Here is a 19,481-nt window from a genome sequence, read left to right as displayed (position 1 = left end):
TGCGGCGGGGGGAGAAGATTTGGAGCAGGTGCTCACGGGTGCTTGCGCTGTCCCCAGTGCCCCCGGACCAGCCGCGCCTGACCGTGTCCAAGACCTCGGCCTCGTCCATCACGCTGGCCTGGATCCCTGGGGACAACGGGGGCAGCTCCATCCGAGGTAGGTAATAACGAAGGGCACATCACTAATTAATCAGATGCTGGTGGCCAGGGCCAGCCCCAGTGGTGGCTCCGTGGCTCCCAGCACTGGGGTGGATCCGAACCCTCCAGAGCAGGATTTGTGCCCAGTGTCTGCCGTCCCTGGGAGGCTGGGGGCTTCAGGAGGGCTCCAGGACCATCCCTGCTTTGCAGAGCCTCCTTTCTGCTCTGATTCATCTAATGAATTATACTTTGAAACAGCTGCACACCGAGGGGGGAGCAGGGAGAGGGGAAGGAGACCTCGCTTACAATTAATTAAAAGCATGAAAGTAATTACAAGCAAATCTCCCCAGCCAGCAGCCTTTCACTCCAACGGACTCTGTTGATAAATTTGGTTATAATTGGATTAGAAATATTAAAAACATGCTGCATCTACTAAACAAATAAATACCAGGTGGCAGGCACCGGGGGTGCCGGGTGCTGCGGGGTGCCTGGGTGGGCGTCCGCGGGGCTGGGAAAATGTGAGTGGGGGCACGGAGCCCTTGGGGCAGCCCCAGGTACACCCGTCCTGTGCTCACAGGGTGCCTGAGCTCAGGCAGGTGCAGAGAGGCCCCGGAGCAGTGCTCAACACTGGGTTTGGCTCCTGACGCACACACGGCGGCACAAAGCCTGCTCCTGCCTGCTATTTTTGCTGGAGAACCAGCAAAGAAAAAAAAAAACGCAAAAATGGCCAAATTCGGTGATGCAGCACGGAATTTGGGGATTTTTTGCATAGCCAAAAAGGTCAGAGCAGTCGAAGCCGTGGTTCCCACAGCAACAGGGTCGGGCCCGGTACGTGCCTGCTGCAGGGCATCCGCGTCCTGGCTCCGCGGGTGTCCCCATGCCCAATGCCGGTGCCAGGCACGCACCCAGCGCCGGGTGAGCGCGTCTGTGCCGTGCTGGCGTGCTGGGCACTGCGGCACCGTGTCCCAGCTGCCCTGCACACACGTCTGCCTCTCCCTGGGAAAGCCCGGAGAGCCGCTACCAGGCGTCTCGTTGCCGGCAGCGTAACAGGTTTGTTCATCTAGGCCAGGGTGTGCTTCCTAATACTCTTAATCATGTGGAGGGAGGCGGCGTTCGATGACAGAAGCAACTTCCTAGCAGCTTCCCAAGGGAGCTAGTTAATTCTGCCTTTCCCTTTATAGCCTCGCACCAATCAATCACGGTTTGCACTCCCCGTGCGCCCGTGCACAAACAAGTAATTGGTGCCGTGCTGGCGGTGCTGGGTACGGGCACAGAGCACGAGCTGCTCCCTGCAGCCCCTTGCACCGGGCAGAGGAGCTGCCCCCAACCTGGGGACGGGGATGGGGACAGGGATGGGGACGGGGATGGGGCTCCCCGGGGAGGGTGCAGGCACTGCAGGAGCTCGGTGCTGTGCCCAAGCCGTGGCTGCAGGCACCATCCCCATTGTTCCCCCCCAGGCTTCGTGCTCCAGTACTCGGTGGACAACAGCGAGGAGTGGAAGGACGTCTTCATCAGCTCCTCGGAGCGCTCCTTCAAGCTGGAGAGCCTCAAGTGCGGCACCTGGTACAAGGTGAAGCTGGCGGCCAAGAACAGCGTGGGGGCTGGCCGCATCAGCGAGATCATCGAGGCCAAGACCCACGGCAGGGGTGAGCTCTGCTTCTGCTTCTGCTCTGCTTCTTCCTCTGCAGTTTTTGGCTTTATATTTTTGTCCTGGTGTAAAAAGCAGGGGACGGGGGTGCCGGCAGAAGGGGGATGCCGCCCCCTCGTCTCCTCGTCGGCACGCTGATGGCTCCTCTCCCGCAGAACCCTCCTTCAGCAAGGACCAGCACCTCTTCACCCACATCAACTCCACGCACGCCAGGCTGAACCTGCAGGGCTGGAGCAGCGGGGGCTGCCCCATCACCGCCATCGTCCTGGAGTACCGGCCCAAGGGCAACTGGGGCTGGCAGAGCCTGCGCACCAACAGCTCCGGGGAGCTCTTCCTGACCGAGCTGCGCGAGGCCACCTGGTACGAGCTGCGCATGAAGGCCTGCAACAGCGCCGGCTGCGGCAACGAGAGCACGCAGTTCGCCACGCTGGATTACGATGGCAGTGAGTGGGGGGCCGGGCCGGGGGCCGTGCTGCCCGGGGGGGACACGCCAGGAGTGCTGGCTGCCCACCCGCCTCCGTTCCAGGCACCATCCCGCCCATCAAGTCGGCCCAAGGAGAGGGAGACGATGTGAAGAAGCTCTTCACCATCGCCTGTCCTGTCATCCTGGCCACGCTGGGGGTGGCCCTGCTCTTCATCATCCGCAAGAAGAGGAAGGAGAAGCGGCTGAAGCGGCTGCGAGGTGAGGGGCACCGAGCTCGGGGGCACTGCCCACAGGACGGGGCCCCAGACCTGTGTACATCTATACCAACGTGTTACAGCTGAGGTCTCAAAAAGCTCCCTTTTTTCCCAACCCTCCTTTTTTTTTTTTTCCCTTCCCCACAGATGCCAAGAGCCTGGCAGAAATGCTGATCAGGTGGGTCCCGTTCACAGCCTGTTGGCAGCCCTGGGCTGTGCGTAAAGCCCCGCTGGGAGCCCAGCTGGCTGCTCGCAGGGCGCTGGGGGGGGCCGGAGGGGTGCAGGGGCTGGGGAAGAGCCGCTGAGCCCGTGCCAGGCTCGAGCCACAGGGGCTCTCCCCAGTAATCGCCGGGTCTGCGTCCCCTCTTACCTCGCAGCAAGAACAACCGCAGCTTCGACACGCCGGTGAAGGGCCCCCCGCAGGGCCCCCGCCTGCACATCGACATCCCCCGCGTGCAGCTGCTCATTGAGGACAAGGAGGGCATCAAGCAGCTGGGTAAGCTCCCTGCCCTCCCTGCCCTCAGCAGCACCTGGCTGCGGAGGGATGAGAGCTGGGGGTGGGCACAGCCTGCCCCATCCCTGCACTGTCCCCTTGGCACGGCCCCGTGGGTCTGGGGGCAGGTCTGGGGAGGCTCTGGGGCCCAAAAGATGCCCCTCAGCAGCTGGGGAATGCCTTGTGTGAGCTGGGAAGGGGCTGGCAGGGAGCTACGACAAACACCTCGCTACGGAAAGGGCTCTGAGCCACTGCTGCTTCCCGCAGGAGACGACAAAGCCACGATCCCGGTGACAGACACCGAGTTCAGCCAAGCCGTAAACCCGCAGAGCTTCTGCACAGGCGTGTCCCTGCACCACCCTGCCCTGATCCAGAACACGGGGCCACTCATCGACATGTCGGACATACGCCCGGGCACCAGTAAGTGCTGGGCTGGGGGCACTGGGGGCACTGGGGGAGACAGAGCTGGGCACCCCCCGGGTGCTGCCGTGGCCAAAAGCAGCCGCAGGCGATGCAGAGGGAGCAGGGAGCGCTGCAGCGAGGTGGCTCTGACCGAGCCAACGTGCCCCCACCATCATTTTCTAGACCCCGTGTCCAGGAAGAGCGTCAAGTCCGCGCACAGCACCCGCAACCGCTACTCCAGCCAGTGGACCCTCACCAAGTGCCAGGCGTCCACGCCGGCGCGCACCCTCACCTCGGACTGGCGGACGGTGGGCTCGCAGCACGGCATCACCGTCACCGAGAGTGACAGCTACAGCGCCAGCCTCTCCCAGGACACGGGTACGAGGCACTGCAGGGTCAGGACATGCTATTAGGGGAACTAATACGCCCTGCAGTGGGGCTGTGCCCAGCCCGGGGGAGGCAGGGCCCTGCTGCCATCTCTCTGTCCTCGCCGGAGGCTCCTGAGCCCCAAGGGGGTGCTGGGGAGGGCTGGCTGCGTGCGCCACAGCTGGGACGCGTTCCCCAAAGCAGAGCAGGGCAGGCAGCATCAGCCCCGGAGCAGGCAGGTGCCTGATGCGTCCTCCCTCCGCAGACAAGGGCCGGAACAGCATGGTGTCGACGGAGAGCGCCTCGTCCACCTACGAGGAGCTGGCGCGCGCCTACGAGCACGCCAAGCTGGAGGAGCAGCTGCAGCACGCCAAGTTCGAGATCACCGAGTGCTTCATCTCCGACAGCTCCTCTGACCAGATGACCACGGGCACCACCGACAACGCTGACAGCATGACCTCCATGAGCACCCCCTCGGAGCCCGGCATCTGCCGCTTCACCGCCTCCCCGCCCAAGCCCCAGGACAGCGAGCGGGGCAAGAGCGTGGCCGTGCCCATCCCGCACCGCGCCAGCAAGAGTACGTAGCACATCGGGCACAAGCACAAAGCTACCACCAGGTGGTTCCTGCAAAGGGACAGGGAGAGGAGATGGGGAAGGAATCCTTTTTTTGGATCCTTTTTTCCCTCCCTGCGCAGTAACCAGGTTTTACTGTTGTGGTTTCTGCGCGTTTATTTATACGAAAATCCAAATTCTCCGTATATTGTAGCACGCTCATGTCAGACTCTGTTGGGTTGTGTCAGCCTCTAATTGACATTAATACGCCCTGTCAGCTTCTGGTGCATGCCAGGAGGGTGTAAGAGATTCTGGTAGAACCCAGCAGAATATTCGGAGCTTGAGACAGGACCCAATGGGATATCAGGAGTTCTTAAACCCTCCTGTATTTTAATCAACTCTGCAAAACTGTTTTATTACAATCTGTCGGACCCTTGGATCTATAGAAATCCTTTAGAATCTGTCAGAATCTCTTGCAGTCTAATAGGTTTTAATAGATCCTGACAGATCCTACGAGCTTTTAAGTGGCTCTGTCAGATTATGAAACAAATAGATTAGATTCTGACAGACCGTGTCCGAACCTCTTGCAACCTAACGGAGTAATAGGTTCTGACTAAGTCTGCTGCATGCTCCCTCTGCCCGATTCCAGGAGATTCTAACGGGGATGTTTCAAAGCTTGCAGCAGATTATCTGAGACGTTAACAGAGCGTAGTGGAATCCGCCAGATCTGATGCTTGATGGCAAATATTTCCTCCTATGTTAAATCTAGCAGAATCTGTCACGATCGTTCCAAATCTATGAGATCGGGACAGATTCTGCCAGCTTCCAACAGCCCTGGTGAAACATGGCCGGGTGGTGCAGGTGGGACAGAGGTGACCAGGTGTCTGCCACCACTGGGCTTTGGTTCCAGATGTGGCCAGATGTTTGCAAGCCGTACAACCGCTGCATGGGCAAATCCATGTCGAGCGGTAGCCAGATGTTTCTGGCAGCTGTGCCGCCAGCAGATGTGCCCAGATGTTTCCAGATGCTGCACAGCTGCAGCCAGATGTTTCCCAGCTGACCATACACACTGAAGAAACACAGCCAGGCGGTGACACAGGGGGCTGAGCCACAGATGCTTGTCCCATGGCTGAACCCACCAAATCTGGCATTTTGCTGTTGGATGAGCTCAGCACCTGCCAGGCGTCCGAGGTGGTGGCACAGAGGTGGTGGCACGAGTCCTTGTCTGGGACAAGGCACCGGGCAGGACGCATTACGGAGCACTGAGCACATTTGATACGGTATCACCACAGAAACATTGCAGAACGTTAGGGGCTGGAAGGGACCTTCCAATACACGGCATTGAAAAATGCACTATTACACCGTGATAATTATTAGTGTTGTCCCTTTTTCATTACTACCATGCCTGTAGTGAAACCCGACAGGCGCAGTGCCCCAGCCGTAGCACAGCGCGCACCGTGCTGTCACCACGGCACGGTCCCAGCCCTTCAGCAGCCTTAGTTCTGTCCCTGCTCAGGACCTCGCCCTCACCCCCCTTTCCTCTTGCAGGCGACTACTGCAACCTCCCGCTCTACGTCAAGTCGGAGGCCTTCTTCCGCAAGCCCGACGCCCACGAGCCGTGCCCGGTGGTGCCTCCCCGCGAAGCCTCCATCCGCAACCTGGCCCGGGGCTACCACCCGCCCGCCCGGCACCTGACGCTGGAGCCCGGCACCAAGCCCCCGGGGCTGCCGCCCCCCACCTCCGCCACCACCTTACCTCAGAGGACTCTCCCCATGCCCACCTCGGCCGGGGCCACCGCTGCGCCCACCGCCGCCGCCGCCGCGCCCACCGCCGCCACCGCCGCCGAGCCCCCCGCGGCCGCCGCCGCCGCCCCCGCCGAGCCGCGCGCACCCACGCACTCCAAAGTGGGGGGCTCGCGGGACTCGCTGCTAGAAATGAGCACGTCGGGCGTGGGCAGGTCTCAGAAACAGGGGGCTGGCGCCTACTCCAAGTCCTACACGCTGGTGTAGGGCCGCGCGGGCACCGCCACGGACTCAGCTCCTCCCCGGCGCTATTTCTATTTAAGTCACGGACTTGTACATAAGGAACTCTTTTGTATAAATGAAACTATTTTCTTCTTCTCCAAACAGAAAAAGAAACCAGGGCACAAAGAATTTGATGTTACAGATTAAGAAAAAAAATATAATATATATGTAAACATATATATATATTTCACATCATTTTGAAAGGGGCACAAGGAAAGACTCAGCGACTTTTTTTCCCTGATCTCGTCGGTGGTTTTGACAAAGGAACGTCTCAAAGATTGCATGCTATTTTACTGTTCTGAAAACAGCAGGAGTTGCTTCAATTTGCAAATGCTTATGTGTTAATACCTTTTTCTATGAAAAAAAAAACAGCGCTGTGTGCAATAAAGGTTATGTTTATATCTGGGTGTTTCTTAAGTGGCCGGAGGAGCGCTTGGTGGCACAGGGCTAGGGACAGGACAGCGCGGGAGGGAAGGGGACAGCGAGCAGCCCACCACAGCACGCACGTGGATGCAGCACACCGTGGTGAGCCCATCGCAGCACAGCGAGGCAAGAAGCAAAGCCAAGAGCCCCTCGTGCAGCATCGACGTGCAGCAGAGCACAGCGCTGCGCCAGGTCAGGGCGCGTGGCAGCACAACCCAGCACGATCCTGCCCGGCTCCCTCGAGGCCACAGCTCGTGGGGACGTGGAGCACGGTGCCCCACAGCCCGGCTGCACCAGCTCGGAGCAGCTGAGCACAGCACAGCACAGCACAGCACCACACCCTGCCCCAGCACCTGCAAGGATGAGAGCAGCCGGAGCCGAGGCAAGGAGCACATCAGCACCACCACCCGCCGGGCTGGCAGCCTCCCCCTGCTCGCCCTGCTGCCCGAGAGGGCAAAAACAGCAGCAGGCTGATCAACAGGCTTCCCCAAACCAAAACCTCGCCATCCTGGGGAGGTTCTACTATTCTAAGGCTAATCGGCTCCCTGCCTTTGTTTCCTTGGTGCCTCTGATTTCTCAGGCAGTACTTTAACCAACTGTGCGCTTCTCCATGCTTGTTCCGCTCTGGTCCCATTTCTCATTTCTTCCTTACAGCGAACAGAGGAACTTGGTTCCACCTTAACTCACCTTTTTCTCTTTCACCCTACCTTTAAAAAAAAAAAAAAAAAGCACAAAACCACTTGATTATAACTGGTAAACACCGCTTCTTTGAAGTGCTACAGATTTAACTTTGTACCTCCACTCGACTTTGATTTTAAGTGAGCGCAGACCTGTGCTGTGTGACCGGCCTTGCTGGTGCCGTGAGCTTCCATCTCAGCTCCCAGATGGCAGTCCCAGCCCCTGCTGGTGTCGCTGCACCGCTCAGCGGCCCCTGCCGTGCCCCTTGGTTGTCAGAGTCAAACAACTCCTTAAACCCAGGGAAGCTGAAACTTGGCAGTAACCGGGCAGCTGCTTCCTCTTGGGGGGCCCAGAAAATGAGCTGTTAGGACCAGTTCTTGTGCCCATTCTCAGCAGTTTTGGTGCTTATTCCGGTAACACTCCATGCACAAAATGGGGGTAGGAGCCTTCTGCAGAACCTCTTTTATTTTTTAATATTAATCCCAAGATCTGTTGTGAATAGGATTTACTTCTGCACATTCTTATTCAATTTTAACAGGTTTTTGGAGACAGAAAAAAAAAAAAAGGCAATTTTCCAAGTTAGCATGCAAGGAGGGCATGGATTTTGGCCAGGGTTTGTACACACAATGTGAGCAGGGCAATTTAATGCTGCAGATCGTGTTATGCGGCTCTGACACGGTCTCTTAGGATCTCAAAGAGTTTATTTGGCTTGCTGCAAGGTGTCATCAAGGGACAGTACCAGGGAGCCAGAGGCTAGCAGACATGCAGCGAGCACTCAGCGGTGACTCGGCCTTTCCTTCATCTGTAGGTTCCCAAAAAGCTCTCAGCTGACAGCCCTGCCCCTCCTGGCTCTGCCCACCATCAGGGGAAGTGCTGACAAGCAAACCAGCACATTTCTAAGGCTGCAAGAATAGTTCAAGTGCACGTTCAACTTCCAACCCCTCTCCTGGTGCAGACTTCACGTGGAGCCAAGCCTTCCCCCCCATCCCAGAGCCGCGTTACAGCGAGGCAACCAAGCAGCACCTCTGCAACGCCAAGCCCAGACTTTAAATAGAAGAGGCAAGAAAAGGCAAGTGTGCTCTCAGCTGTGAGAGTAAGTGGATTAGCAAGATAAAAAGAACAACAGATTAACGTGTCTTTATTGTAATCGGCTAGCACAGATTTTCCTCTACATCTTCACAAGAATTCTCAGCTTCACCTTCCCCAGCAGTTACAGACCGTGGCTTTGTGTTGCTCATTACCAGAACCCAAACTCCCTGCAGGTGCCCAGCACGACCCCCCTGCACGCCCCCTGCTCCCCGCGAACCCGCTGCGCTTTGCAATGCCCTGGGACGTGCCAAAGCTTTGTGCAGCACTGAGCCAGGAGCTGGGGAACAGAGCTGCTTCGAGCCGTGCTCGCCAAACCTTGCCTTCAGCAGGAGATGGGCAGCCAACCCTACCTTCTGAGCACCTCCTGCGTGTACCACAGCACACTCGGTGTCCTCACCACCCCCCCAAACAATCCCCGGTGGCCCAGTCCTGCTCCTCCTATCTCTGTTTTTATTTTTGCCTCTTTCTCGAGAGCTCTGCACACTATGGAAGCCGGTACTCAAAAATAGCTGCTAAAAAAACAGTCTCCCTCTCATTCCAAAGCCAGGACACCCAGTGCTGCCCGAGAAAAGCAAAAATCAGCTCACACCCAGCACGTGGCACACCTCCTGCTCCCCTTACCTGGTGGCACCCCGTTCCCAGCCAGCTCGTAGGCACCGTGTTGGGTCAGGGAAGAAAGCTGATGTTCTAACCCCAGCTCCAGCTGCAAAGTGGAGCTGTTGTGAGCACAACGAGCCCCAGCTGGGCAGCTGGCTGGGCACAACAGCTCTCAGCTGGGCAGCCCCAGGGCCTGCCACCAGGGAAAGGCCTGCAAGTGCCAGAGCTGCTGGTCCCTGGCTATGGGGCAGTGCTATTTGGGGAAGGAAGGAGCCACCAGGACCCCACCGACCCGCAGCCAACAGCAGAGCACCTACAGCTGTGCATGCACCAAGAGCTACCTAGCGGGTTCACAGTCACAAATCTGGCTGGGGAACACAACAGACAAGAGGAGGGATGGTGCAGGGCGTGGGCAAGGCAGCTACTTCTTCTCCTGCTTCTGCTGCTGGTACCTCCTGAAGTGGGTCTGGATGGTGACGGCCGCCTTCTCTGAAGGGTCGCTGAAGAACCTGCCCTCGCTGCTGGCGTCAGGGGTGACGTTGCCTGGGATGAGAACCGAGCGTCAGGGCGAGCTCAGGCGGTGCTGGTGGCCCCGAACACCTCCTGCTCCCACCAACAGGGCCCGGCCCCAGCTTCCAGAGGCAGCACAAAGCCACGACTCCGCCAGCTCCCGGAGAGCAGAGGGAGATGGAGCAGGGAAGCGAAGCCCAGCCTCCCTGGCAGCACTAAGCCCTCTATTTACACAGCTTTACTCCCCGAAGACCTCAGCTTCCCCACGTTTAATCACCACGTATGATACTCACTTACTTTCACACGCACAAATAAGATTAGAAAAAAAGCCCGGCACTGTACGGCAATAAAGCTCTCACGCTGATAAATGGGAGCCCTCCCCACTCCATGCTTAATGTGGCATTAGGGAAGTATTGTGAAATTCAACAGGAACTGAATCAAAGCCACTCAGCAGTGCTCTTTTAACCAAGTGTGTCACCGCTAAGCACCCCCCGAGCAGCGATCAGGAATCCTGATGCCAGATGCTGCTGTATAAACTCACCAATGTCACCTGAACCCATTTTTATTCACATCCTAAAAGAAATTGCAAAGTAAAAAGATACATAAAAAAAAGTCCACACTGGGAATCAGCTCCCTCCTGCCCGGCTTAACAAGGCGCATTGTCAGCCGTAAATCCTGCCCGCTGCAAAAATCAAATGCCAGAGGCTGGGGAGCCACTGGGGGCATTTACTGCTCCGTGTTTCCAGAAACAAGCCCCCAGCTGTGCGGGCTGCTGACAGCTCCGTGAGAAATGCCCTGTGAAGGAGCTCGGCAGGGCTCAGCACTGGCAGGGCCCATCAATAAGACCCCAGTGCCCAGCCCAGAAAGCCCCGGGGACCTTCCCCTCCTCGTGGGGCAGCAAAACCCCCCGGAGCAGCGGGCAGGTCCCTCAGGGCTGCTGGTTAATTGCGAAGGAGAGAGCCCCACGAGGCCTCCAGCTGCTCAGCACCCTGCCCGCAGCACCCTGCCCAGCCCGGTGCTGCCAGGCGTCGCGGCCCTTATCCGATTAGTGGCCGAGTCGCTCTGAGAATAGAAGGGGACAAAGCCTATTTGCCGAGCACTTGACTTCAGCAGAGCTGTCAGGCTTAGGAAGAAGAGCAGAGAGGAGGGAAAGGGACGAGCTCAGGGTGGTTTTGCCGGGCTGAGGAGAAGTGCTCAGGCACCCTCTTGGGGGTGTCCTCGGGGAGGGGAACTGGATGAAAGTACAGCCTGCCAGCAAGCCAGAGGTGCAGCCATGGGAAGTGAAAAGAAGGAAAAAAATAAATAAAGGGGGCAGGGGGAAAGGGGGTGACTTCCCTCACACAAAGCTGACTTCCCAAATACCCCCTAATAATGTCACGGGGACGGATCTTCTGGAAAAAGGGCCTAGGTACTGCAGTGCCTGTTGTGCCATGATCCCCAGTCTCACCCAGTTTCCCCCTCTGCTTAGCCGTGCCTGCCTCCCCGCCTGCCCCACACTCACCTTTCTCTCCAGAAATCGAGTAGATGCTGTTATGGCGAGAGCTCCTGCCTTTCTGCAAAGGTAGAGGACAGAAACACAGTCAGCTCCAGGCAGAGGCAGGGAGCAGCCCCTGCCAGGCCAGCTGCAAGGGACAGGGCGAGCTCCACCGAGCTTTCTCCTACCCATTCCCCTTGGGAACCTTGAAAATACTTACTGTTGTTCCCTTAAAGAGCATTACAGAGCTCTGATTAATTAATTTGCATTTGTAAGAAGTCCTCCAAGGAGAATCAGCGAAGAGCTTTGTATCAAAAACCAGATTTGCGACAACTGCTGGCAGGATGACTTTAACCAAGCTCTGGGATGGCCAGCAGACGAGCCGTCTGTCCCGACCGCCCGAGGAGAGGAGACGAGGCAGGCAGCACTCACCTCGCTGTCCCGGCTGGTGCGGCGGCTCTGCGTCACGCACTGGATCTGCCAGGGCAGGGGCTGGTACACCAGGTAGGGCAGGGGCTCCTCGCGGAACAGGCTGGTCCCGAGCTGCATGGAGAAAGGGTTTGCAGCAGGACGGGGGAGAAGCTGATGGGCAGCTCCAAGGGCTGCAGTTAAACACCACCAAGAGCTCCAAGAGCTGCTCCTGGGTACACATCACCGGGATCACAGCTCGTGGCACAGCCCCAGCCGTGCTGCAGGGAGCCGCGGCTCACAGGAGTAGCTGAGCCTGGATTCTGCGCTGCCCACAGAGTAACACACCCCTAGAAATAAGACTGAAAGCACCGAATCCTACCTGCTGCCTGGCCAGCCCGCACTCACCTGCCCAAATGCTCTCACCACAAAAAACAGCGCTGTCATCAGGGACGCCAGCATGGCTGGGGGCTCCGAGGGGCTCCGAGGGGCTCCCACCGTCCTGGGAGGGCCGAGCTCCGGGAGGGACGCACAGCGGGCGGAGGAGCTGGCGACTGAAACGTCCCCTTCTGCAGCAGGCAGGCTCCAAGCCCCTTAATGAGCTTAGGGCTCGTGTTCATCCCGGCAGAGTAATCACCCGCTGTCCTTTTGCTCTTCTAATCGCTGAATTTCTCCAGCATGTACAGTGCTGGCATTCCAGGAAAAGCAAATCCTCTTCTTCCCCAGGTACCTACAGGCTGGTACACCCCCACCCGAACACAGCCCCCACACCTCAGAGCCACGGCACGCAGCAAACCTCTGCTGTTTGGCCTGCTTCTCAGCAGGATCACAGCAAACCCTCCCGCACCCAGAAGGTATCTCTATTTCAGGTGAGATTTGGGGGTTTCTCAGAGCTGTCCTGTGCTCTCTGCACAGTCACTGCTTCAGGAGCAGGGTGGGAGACCAAGAGACGCAGCCGCTCCTGGAGAAACCTAAAGCACCTGGAGAAACCTAAAGGCTGGGCTCGATTTCTGCACGGCCAGCAGGTCCTCACGCTGCTACTCTCAGCACGGGAGAGCCCCCAGGCAGGGCACGGAGGCAGCCGTCACTGCAGTGCTGAGCCCAGGCGAGCTGAGCCTTTAACCAGACCATTTCAAATAAAGCCCCAAAAGAGCAAACGTGCACAGCTGGAAGGGCTGGGTAGGGGGGTGCCGGGGCTGCTGGAAGGAGAGAAACAGGGGAAGGAATAAGCGATGGGGAGAGAAAAGCAGGCAGAGCCCCTCTGCCCGCTGTCCTCCAGCCCCAGCTGAGCTGGCCTTGGTCCCCTCCGGCACAGCGCCCGCCTTGCAGCCTTGACACGAAGCTCAGGAGGGAGATAACCATCGTAACGGGGCTGGATGACTGCTGTATGAAAAGGGCAGGATACGAGCCCATGAAAAGCCGTCCTGCTGGCTGAAAGCCCCATGAAGAATTGCTTTTGTAGTTTTGTTTTTAGCTTTCTATCTGCCTCTGCATTTGCTACCGTGGCCAGACACTTAATAGAATAATGGTAATAAAGCTACAGCGAGCTGAAGTGGTCTTGAAAAATTGCCAGAAATGACCTTGACAAGACAAAACATGAAGCAGCCTGGAGACAAGTGAGGGGAAGATGTGAAAGGTAAGTACCAGCTGGCTATCGAGGGCTACGACAGCACAGCTCGACAAGGAAAAAATAAAGCTACAAATGTCACCATCATACAAAACAGACTCACGTTGATTTAATTTGCTTACAAAACCAGATACAGCTATCACAAGTTTCAACAGGAAAGATAAACGTATTTCAGAACATATTATTGCTAAGGAAGCAGGCATTTCTCCACACTCATCCACACTGCTCGGGACACAGGCTGGGCTCAGCTACGTGGCTTTGCGGACAGTGTCCAGCAGGCTGACAGCCTGCCCGTGCTGCAGGAAGCCAGCACGGTGGGGTTGTGGCAAAACCAACTGGAGCTACTGCCAGGAGTTCCTCCAAGAGCTGGGAAACTAAAAGCAGCATCCCTGCAGACGGGGATTGGTGTAAACCCCACAGCAGACAGGAAATCTGCGTTTTGATCCATCCCTTCCTAGGGAGGAGGGATTCCCCTGGCCAGCTGCCGTTCCCTGTGGTCACTTGAGGTCTCCCAATTCGTCCAGGGCCAGTATGAGCTGGCCGGGATTCCTTCAGCAAGGACATCGGTGTGATGGGGCCTGCACGAGGACCACCCCTGCTTTGTTAGCAAGCAGGGGGTTAGAGGATCCATGAGGAGGCCTGAAGCCTCTGGTCAGACCCACAAACGGGAGCCTGGCCAGAAGGTCCCCAGACAAAGGTGGGAGGAGGAATTCAGAAAACTTTAGAGTCCAGCAAAAAAAGAAAAAGAAAAAAAAGGAAACACAGACATTCTTCTCGAGTTTTAAAATGTTCATCAAAAATATATTTCTATTTGCATGTAAACATTCCCCTGCCACACTCACAGCATGAACTGTTCCAACGTTGTGCCAGTATACAACAACCAGGAAGCAAAGCAGGAGGGGGAGTTCTGCCTCACTTTGCTGCGCATCATTAGCCACACTGAGAAACACAAACAGCACTGAAGGGTGAAGAACAGCAACTTTACCATCCTCCCTGCATCAGCTGTCTCTAGAGAGAACGACTTTGAAGATGATTTCTCACAGATGGGATCCCTTGAAATGCAGACTTCCTCATCAGACAAAATGGCAAATGGTACAGCGTTTTTTAAAGCATTAAATATTTAAAGTCAGCTTGGAGGAAAGGCTGACAAAACAACCAAATACCACTTTTCCCACTTAGCAGTACGAAAGCCGAGTCTGACTTCTCCCCACCGGCTCGAGCAGCACCACCTGCCCCCTCGCAGCTCTGCGTTCCAGCAGGGTGCTCAGCACCAAGCCCCTCCAGCACCACAGGTACGTGCACCCGCTGAGCAGAGCGGCGTGCCACCTCCTCCTATCTGAGAGCAACGCATCCCAACCCCTCAGCCTTGCTCCCAGCCGTGGCCTCAGGAGTCTGCTCTCCCCACGGCCCAGCAGAGCTGCTCCAGGTCCCAGGCTGGGCGCCAAGGCTCAGCTTTGCCTGCACAGCCCTGCTGCGTGGGAGCAGACCCCAGCTGCTGAGCTCTGGATCCCTCTCCCCAGGGTACGGAAGGCCGCAGGTGGGGCTTTGTCTCCTCTGAACATTCACACCAGGCTGAGAGCCCTAACAGCGCCTGCACCAGCAGGAACCGCTCCGTGCTCTCTTGCCATCCCTGCTCTGCGTTGCCATCAGCACATTTGTAATACATGAGACGAGCTCCCACAGCACAGCCATGCTGTGCAGTTCTGGCCAGCCTGGCAGAAAAAGGAGGAAGCAGGGAGCTCTTTTCTAGAAAATCTGCCATGAAAGCCATCCTCGGTTTTGTTCCTATTGCTTCCGCCCCACAAGACAGGAACATTTTGCAGAGAGTTACAGTCTACTGTTCCCAGTTATATCCCCAGACTCTACCCATTTTGCTGTTCATTCTCCCCTCCTTGTGCACTTGCCACAAAAGCCAGATGACTTGGCTCACCTGCAATTAAGCATGTGTGGGGCATCAGCGTGGGCTCATTTCCTGACACATTTCCTCCAGCAAAGTCTCAGACAGATCCGCCTCCTCCCCCTTGACCAGTTACTCAAAGTCCTCCATGATTCACAGCTCTGCTTCATGATTGCTAGAATACTAATGAGAGAACTGTTGATTTATTGAAGCCCTGATATTTCACCACTGGATTAAACAGTCTATAAAGTATATTTGGACACATTACAGGATTAGAAGAATCCACCTGGGAAGTTCACTTCCTCCTTCCTCCACTCTCTTGTAAAGAGACTTTATTTCAAGGGCAGAGCGCAAAGAACAGCGTTGGCTGGGTATGACCAAACCCCAGCAAATTGTTAGGGGGACGACGCAGGCCCCAGCTACCACCTCTCCAGGTCCTGAAAACACCAAGTCCCACCTTTCAGTAATGGTACACTTTTATTTGTCTGTTTTCATCCAGTCCTAGCTGAAGTAGGCTGGGGCTGCTGGCAGGAGGCTTCTGTGTACCTGGGAAGAGAGGTCTGGCAGCTGGGTGAAGGAAAAGCGTGGCTTACACAAGGGATTAGCATGCATGAGCCAGGAGGCAGGACAGGTACTGAGGGGCAGGAACCAGCCCCACGCACACGTGCTGTCTTTAGCCTGCTGCATCCAAGTCAAATGGAATTAAAAAGGGATTACGGAATTCAAAGGAGCACTGTGCTCAGGACAGCGTGCGCTATCAGAGGCCCTGAGGGATTTGCTGCTAATATCAGTGTACACTGCAAAGGAGATACTTGCAGCCCCAGCATAATGCTGTTACAACACAAACCTGGAAACACTCCCAATAATAGCACTGCGAGGTTCTGCTCGTTTGATCCCCCCATACGCAGCTGGATGCCTCCAAAAACTGAGCTGGACAGGCTGAGCCCGGAGCCTCCCTGCACGGCCACGTGGCCACCCCACATGTCAGGTCCATGCGACTCCTGGCGAGCCTCAGCTCAGGGACCGCCACCTCTCCAAGGTGCTGCACCACACACGGAGCTGCCTCATGGCTCCCTCATTGCAGGCTGCCTGCAGCAAACCCACTGATGCTGGCTGGGATCGTCCCACCAGCACCAGCACCATGCCCTGCCTCCTCCTCCATTCTGCACTTCGTTTTATTATTTATTTTTTAAATTCTCACGTTACCAGCTCCAGCTGCTGTGTATCACAGAACAACTGGGGACAGGGGGAGAGAGACTCTCTGTCAGGTACAGCTCGAAGATGGAAAAAACAGGTCACTCGTGCTGCAACTACTAAACAACATTCTTTTGCAGAACTGGACACTAAAATAGAGGCTAAGGCTTTGAAATTGCTGTTCAATGCTTTAGAGCTCCTGATTCACTCACCTCCTGCTGTTGCCTCCTACCTGCTGCAGGAAGCTGGAGTGCAATTAGAGACCAAACTCAGGCAAAGGATACACCTTTGAATCCCTCTTGAAGTCTTCTAGCCATTTCTTGTTGGTCTCAATCATTCCTTGAATACTCATCTTGTCTGACTCACGGCTCTGGAACTGGGAGTGCTGGAACTGGCGAATTTGCTCACTGTTTTCAGAGAGAGAAAGATGGTGGAAATGGGAAAGATGCCTAGACAGGAACAATCCTAGAGTTGAGAAAAAGTGAAGAACCTCTACAAAAAGAGCCACAGTTAGCAAGAAGTAGCTTCTTGTTGGCTCCACATCTTCTGCCCAAACACATTATGGAGAAGACCTGCAGCAGCCACCCACTTTGGTCTGTGTAGCATCTGAAAGGCTCAGGTGGTAGCCTCCAGGATCACCTGTCACAGCAAAGTCAGCCTGAGTTCCACTTGGCCCATGGCTGGCACTCTTGGATCCTGCTCCTTTAACTGGGGTTAGCAGCACAACTCTGGCTTCTGCAGGAAAGCTGCTGTTACAAGGCAGTGCTGAGCACGTGGCAGTGAATTGCTAACACTACCTAACTTATTTGCCTAACAGCCATCTTATATCATATAGCGAGTAGGTAAGAACAAAATCACATCTGATCCATAAATTATTCCAGAGAAATAAATGCAGCACAATGAAACAAGAACACTCGAGGAAAAAGACCCTTACTCTGCAGGTACGTATCCCAGCTTGTTGTCCAGAGTACCAGAACTTCCACTGAGTGATGGGAACCCACCTGGAAAATAGATATTAAAAACAGGTCCCCCTGATTCGAATCAATAGTCTTTAAGTCTGGGTGCATGTGCTTTCTTGTGTTACAGACACACTATCCCTACAAGCTGAGCCACCAGCCAAGAGCACAGTGGTGTTAAGGAAACTGAGATGGTGAACCTATCCCCAGTCCACAGGACGCTTCTAGTGGAGCAGGTCTGACTTTGATCTGGCCTTATCAGCACTGGCACAATGAGCTGATTAGAATTTGCAGCACTGAAATCAAAAGTTGTAAGCAAACATGTAGATGGATTAATATTGCAAGACCTACCTGGGAAGTACTTGTGCCACTTTTCTGCCAGGATGCTGTCCACTGTCTGCCCGGCTGTGACAGAGCGACTGGAGCTCAGCCCAGTGCTCCGGACCCACTGGTCCACCAGAGACACCCCAGCGGGGGGCACCAAGGAGCCACCTGCCTGAAGTCCTGCCAAGGATGCATAGGTAGAAAGAGGGACACCATTGGAGGGCACCTGCGTCGAAGTGAAGAGTGGAGACCGGTGGTTGTTCAGAGAGCTCAAAACGCCGAGGACCCCATTCAGTTCTCTGGTGATGAGCTGCAGAGAGTCTGTCAGGTATTGGATCTTGTCCAGCTGCGGGCCAACCTGTAGATCCGTTCTCAAGTCAACTAGCAGAAGACAGAAAGAATAAAGGGATCAGTGGGAAGGTGAGGGAGATGCTGCCTGCCTGGCAGGAGGCTCACTTTCTGCAGTGTTTCACTGAGTTTGATCAGTCTCTTTATTCTCGAATGAGCACAAGTGAGAAAAGCATCAGATACATCAGAGAGACAAGAGGGCAAGGCAGACACTGTTTAAAGCATTATGCATTGGGTACAGCGTACCAAACCAGTCAGGCACGTACATTTAGGCTGACCTAAGCTTGCACTGGACATGCTGTTTGTGTCCTCAGAGTTGCTGACATCAAAAGTCACCATCTTCTTGCACGCAGTACTCTTCAGTGTATCTTCATCTGAAAGCTGATCAGAAGAAGGAAAACGTTACAAAAAAAACCTGTTGTTCTGTCCCTGAACAGCAAAGCCATTGGAATACTGCCTACAGCTCATCTACACAGGCTGGACTGCACAGTCAGGCACAGACCACGTGAAGGTAGAGATATTCATCCTCGGTCTCCAACAGCAAAATCTAAAAGAAAAAAGACCACCTGGTCTCTGGAAGAAGCTGTGCGTGCACTGGAGGCCAAATTTAACAGTTGTGTGAACTGGCCCTTCTAGGCAGAAGTCAAAGTGTTTTGTGCAATAAATAGGCCTTATAATTCTTGCATGGCTGGGTTCTCTCTTTGCACCAACAAGTGCTTGACCATCTGAAGCAAGGTGCGCTCACATTTCATGCTGCCCTAAGGCTACATGGTCACAGGCACAGCTGGACGGATTCTACGGCTTGCATTGAACAGGAAAGCAGACTAGATCCTAGCTCGCATGAGGTGACCTGCCCTTGTTTTCTCTAGGCAGAATTCATGCAGATTTTTCAGGTTGCTTTCTGTATCTACTCTGCAGTCATCCACTTAACAGTGAGTCCAGATGTCATCAGCAGAGGGAAATATTTGCCACCTTGCGCAAGACACAAACAGCTAACAAAATATATAACAATTCTAATGCAAGAGTTCAGTTTATATTACAGGACACTTCAGCATATTGGTGTTAGCATCCATTTGTTTCTGGCCTAAGAAGATCAAAGGCTCATTCAGCAGGTTTTCTCCAACCAACTTGATCCCTGATGCCTGCCTGGCAAGCTGCCATCAGCCAGAAACTCACCATCCCAAGCCTCAGCCTACGTTTGTTCAGTTGACTGCAGACCTAGTGAATCATGTGAATTATAGCCTAACCAGGTTTGTCATTCTCTTCGGCTCCATGACCAGCCTATTCTCTCCTGCAGTTCTCAGACACTCAGTTCTGCTCTCAAAGAACGTGTTTCTAATAATCCAGCTTCCCGTGCAAACACCAGTCGTCTGCCACCAGCTAAATAGCCCCCAATTGTACCAGAAGCTCTACAGAGACTCCAGCACAGGGGAGGAGGTCAAGAGCTCTGGGAACTGTGGGAGTGCAGCTGGGCAGGTCCAAGCAGGATGCTGGTGCTTACCTCCTCCAACAGCGATGACTCCAGCTGGCTTAGTTTCTCTTCCTTCTTCTTCAGCAGCACCTGTCCTTTCCGCATAACTGACTTCATCTTGTCCAGCTGCTTTGCTTCCTGCAGGGGATCAAACAGCCAAGCCAAGGAGGAAAATCTGCTTTAGT

The 19,481-nt window shown here is 55.4% G+C and overlaps 2 protein-coding genes across 2 annotated transcripts in view; one reads left to right on the top strand and one right to left on the bottom strand.

Annotated features, from left to right (window-relative positions):
• DSCAML1 (DS cell adhesion molecule like 1) overlaps window positions 1-6,285 on the top strand; it is a gene marked incomplete at both ends in the record, with an annotated part of 94,714 nt that extends 88,429 nt beyond the window's left edge. The window contains 10 exons of the mRNA XM_084301639.1: window positions 58-156; window positions 1,595-1,783; window positions 1,941-2,228; window positions 2,312-2,467; window positions 2,611-2,641; window positions 2,841-2,959; window positions 3,224-3,376; window positions 3,542-3,736; window positions 3,990-4,301; window positions 5,825-6,285. Of these exons, the coding sequence (XP_084157765.1) occupies window positions 58-156; window positions 1,595-1,783; window positions 1,941-2,228; window positions 2,312-2,467; window positions 2,611-2,641; window positions 2,841-2,959; window positions 3,224-3,376; window positions 3,542-3,736; window positions 3,990-4,301; window positions 5,825-6,285 (2,003 nt within the window). The remainder of the gene's footprint in view (window positions 1-57; window positions 157-1,594; window positions 1,784-1,940; window positions 2,229-2,311; window positions 2,468-2,610; window positions 2,642-2,840; window positions 2,960-3,223; window positions 3,377-3,541; window positions 3,737-3,989; window positions 4,302-5,824) is intronic.
• A 7,871-nt stretch (window positions 6,286-14,156) lies between these two features.
• CEP164 (centrosomal protein 164) overlaps window positions 14,157-19,481 on the bottom strand; it is a 37,080-nt gene continuing 31,755 nt past the window's right edge. The window contains exons 27-32 of the mRNA XM_084301491.1: window positions 19,327-19,434; window positions 18,092-18,206; window positions 17,505-17,858; window positions 17,132-17,198; window positions 16,482-16,604; window positions 14,157-15,563 (exon numbers count right to left, since the gene is read on the bottom strand). Of these exons, the coding sequence (XP_084157617.1) occupies window positions 15,464-15,563; window positions 16,482-16,604; window positions 17,132-17,198; window positions 17,505-17,858; window positions 18,092-18,206; window positions 19,327-19,434 (867 nt within the window). The 3' untranslated portion in view covers window positions 14,157-15,463. The remainder of the gene's footprint in view (window positions 15,564-16,481; window positions 16,605-17,131; window positions 17,199-17,504; window positions 17,859-18,091; window positions 18,207-19,326; window positions 19,435-19,481) is intronic.

The sequence above is a fragment of the Netta rufina genome (assembly GCF_964035555.1).
Source record: "Netta rufina genome assembly, chromosome: 25".
Taxonomy (NCBI): Eukaryota; Metazoa; Chordata; class Aves; order Anseriformes; family Anatidae; genus Netta; species Netta rufina.
The sequence above is the reverse complement of the archived record's forward strand: the minus strand, read 5'-3'. Positions and strand labels throughout refer to the sequence as shown.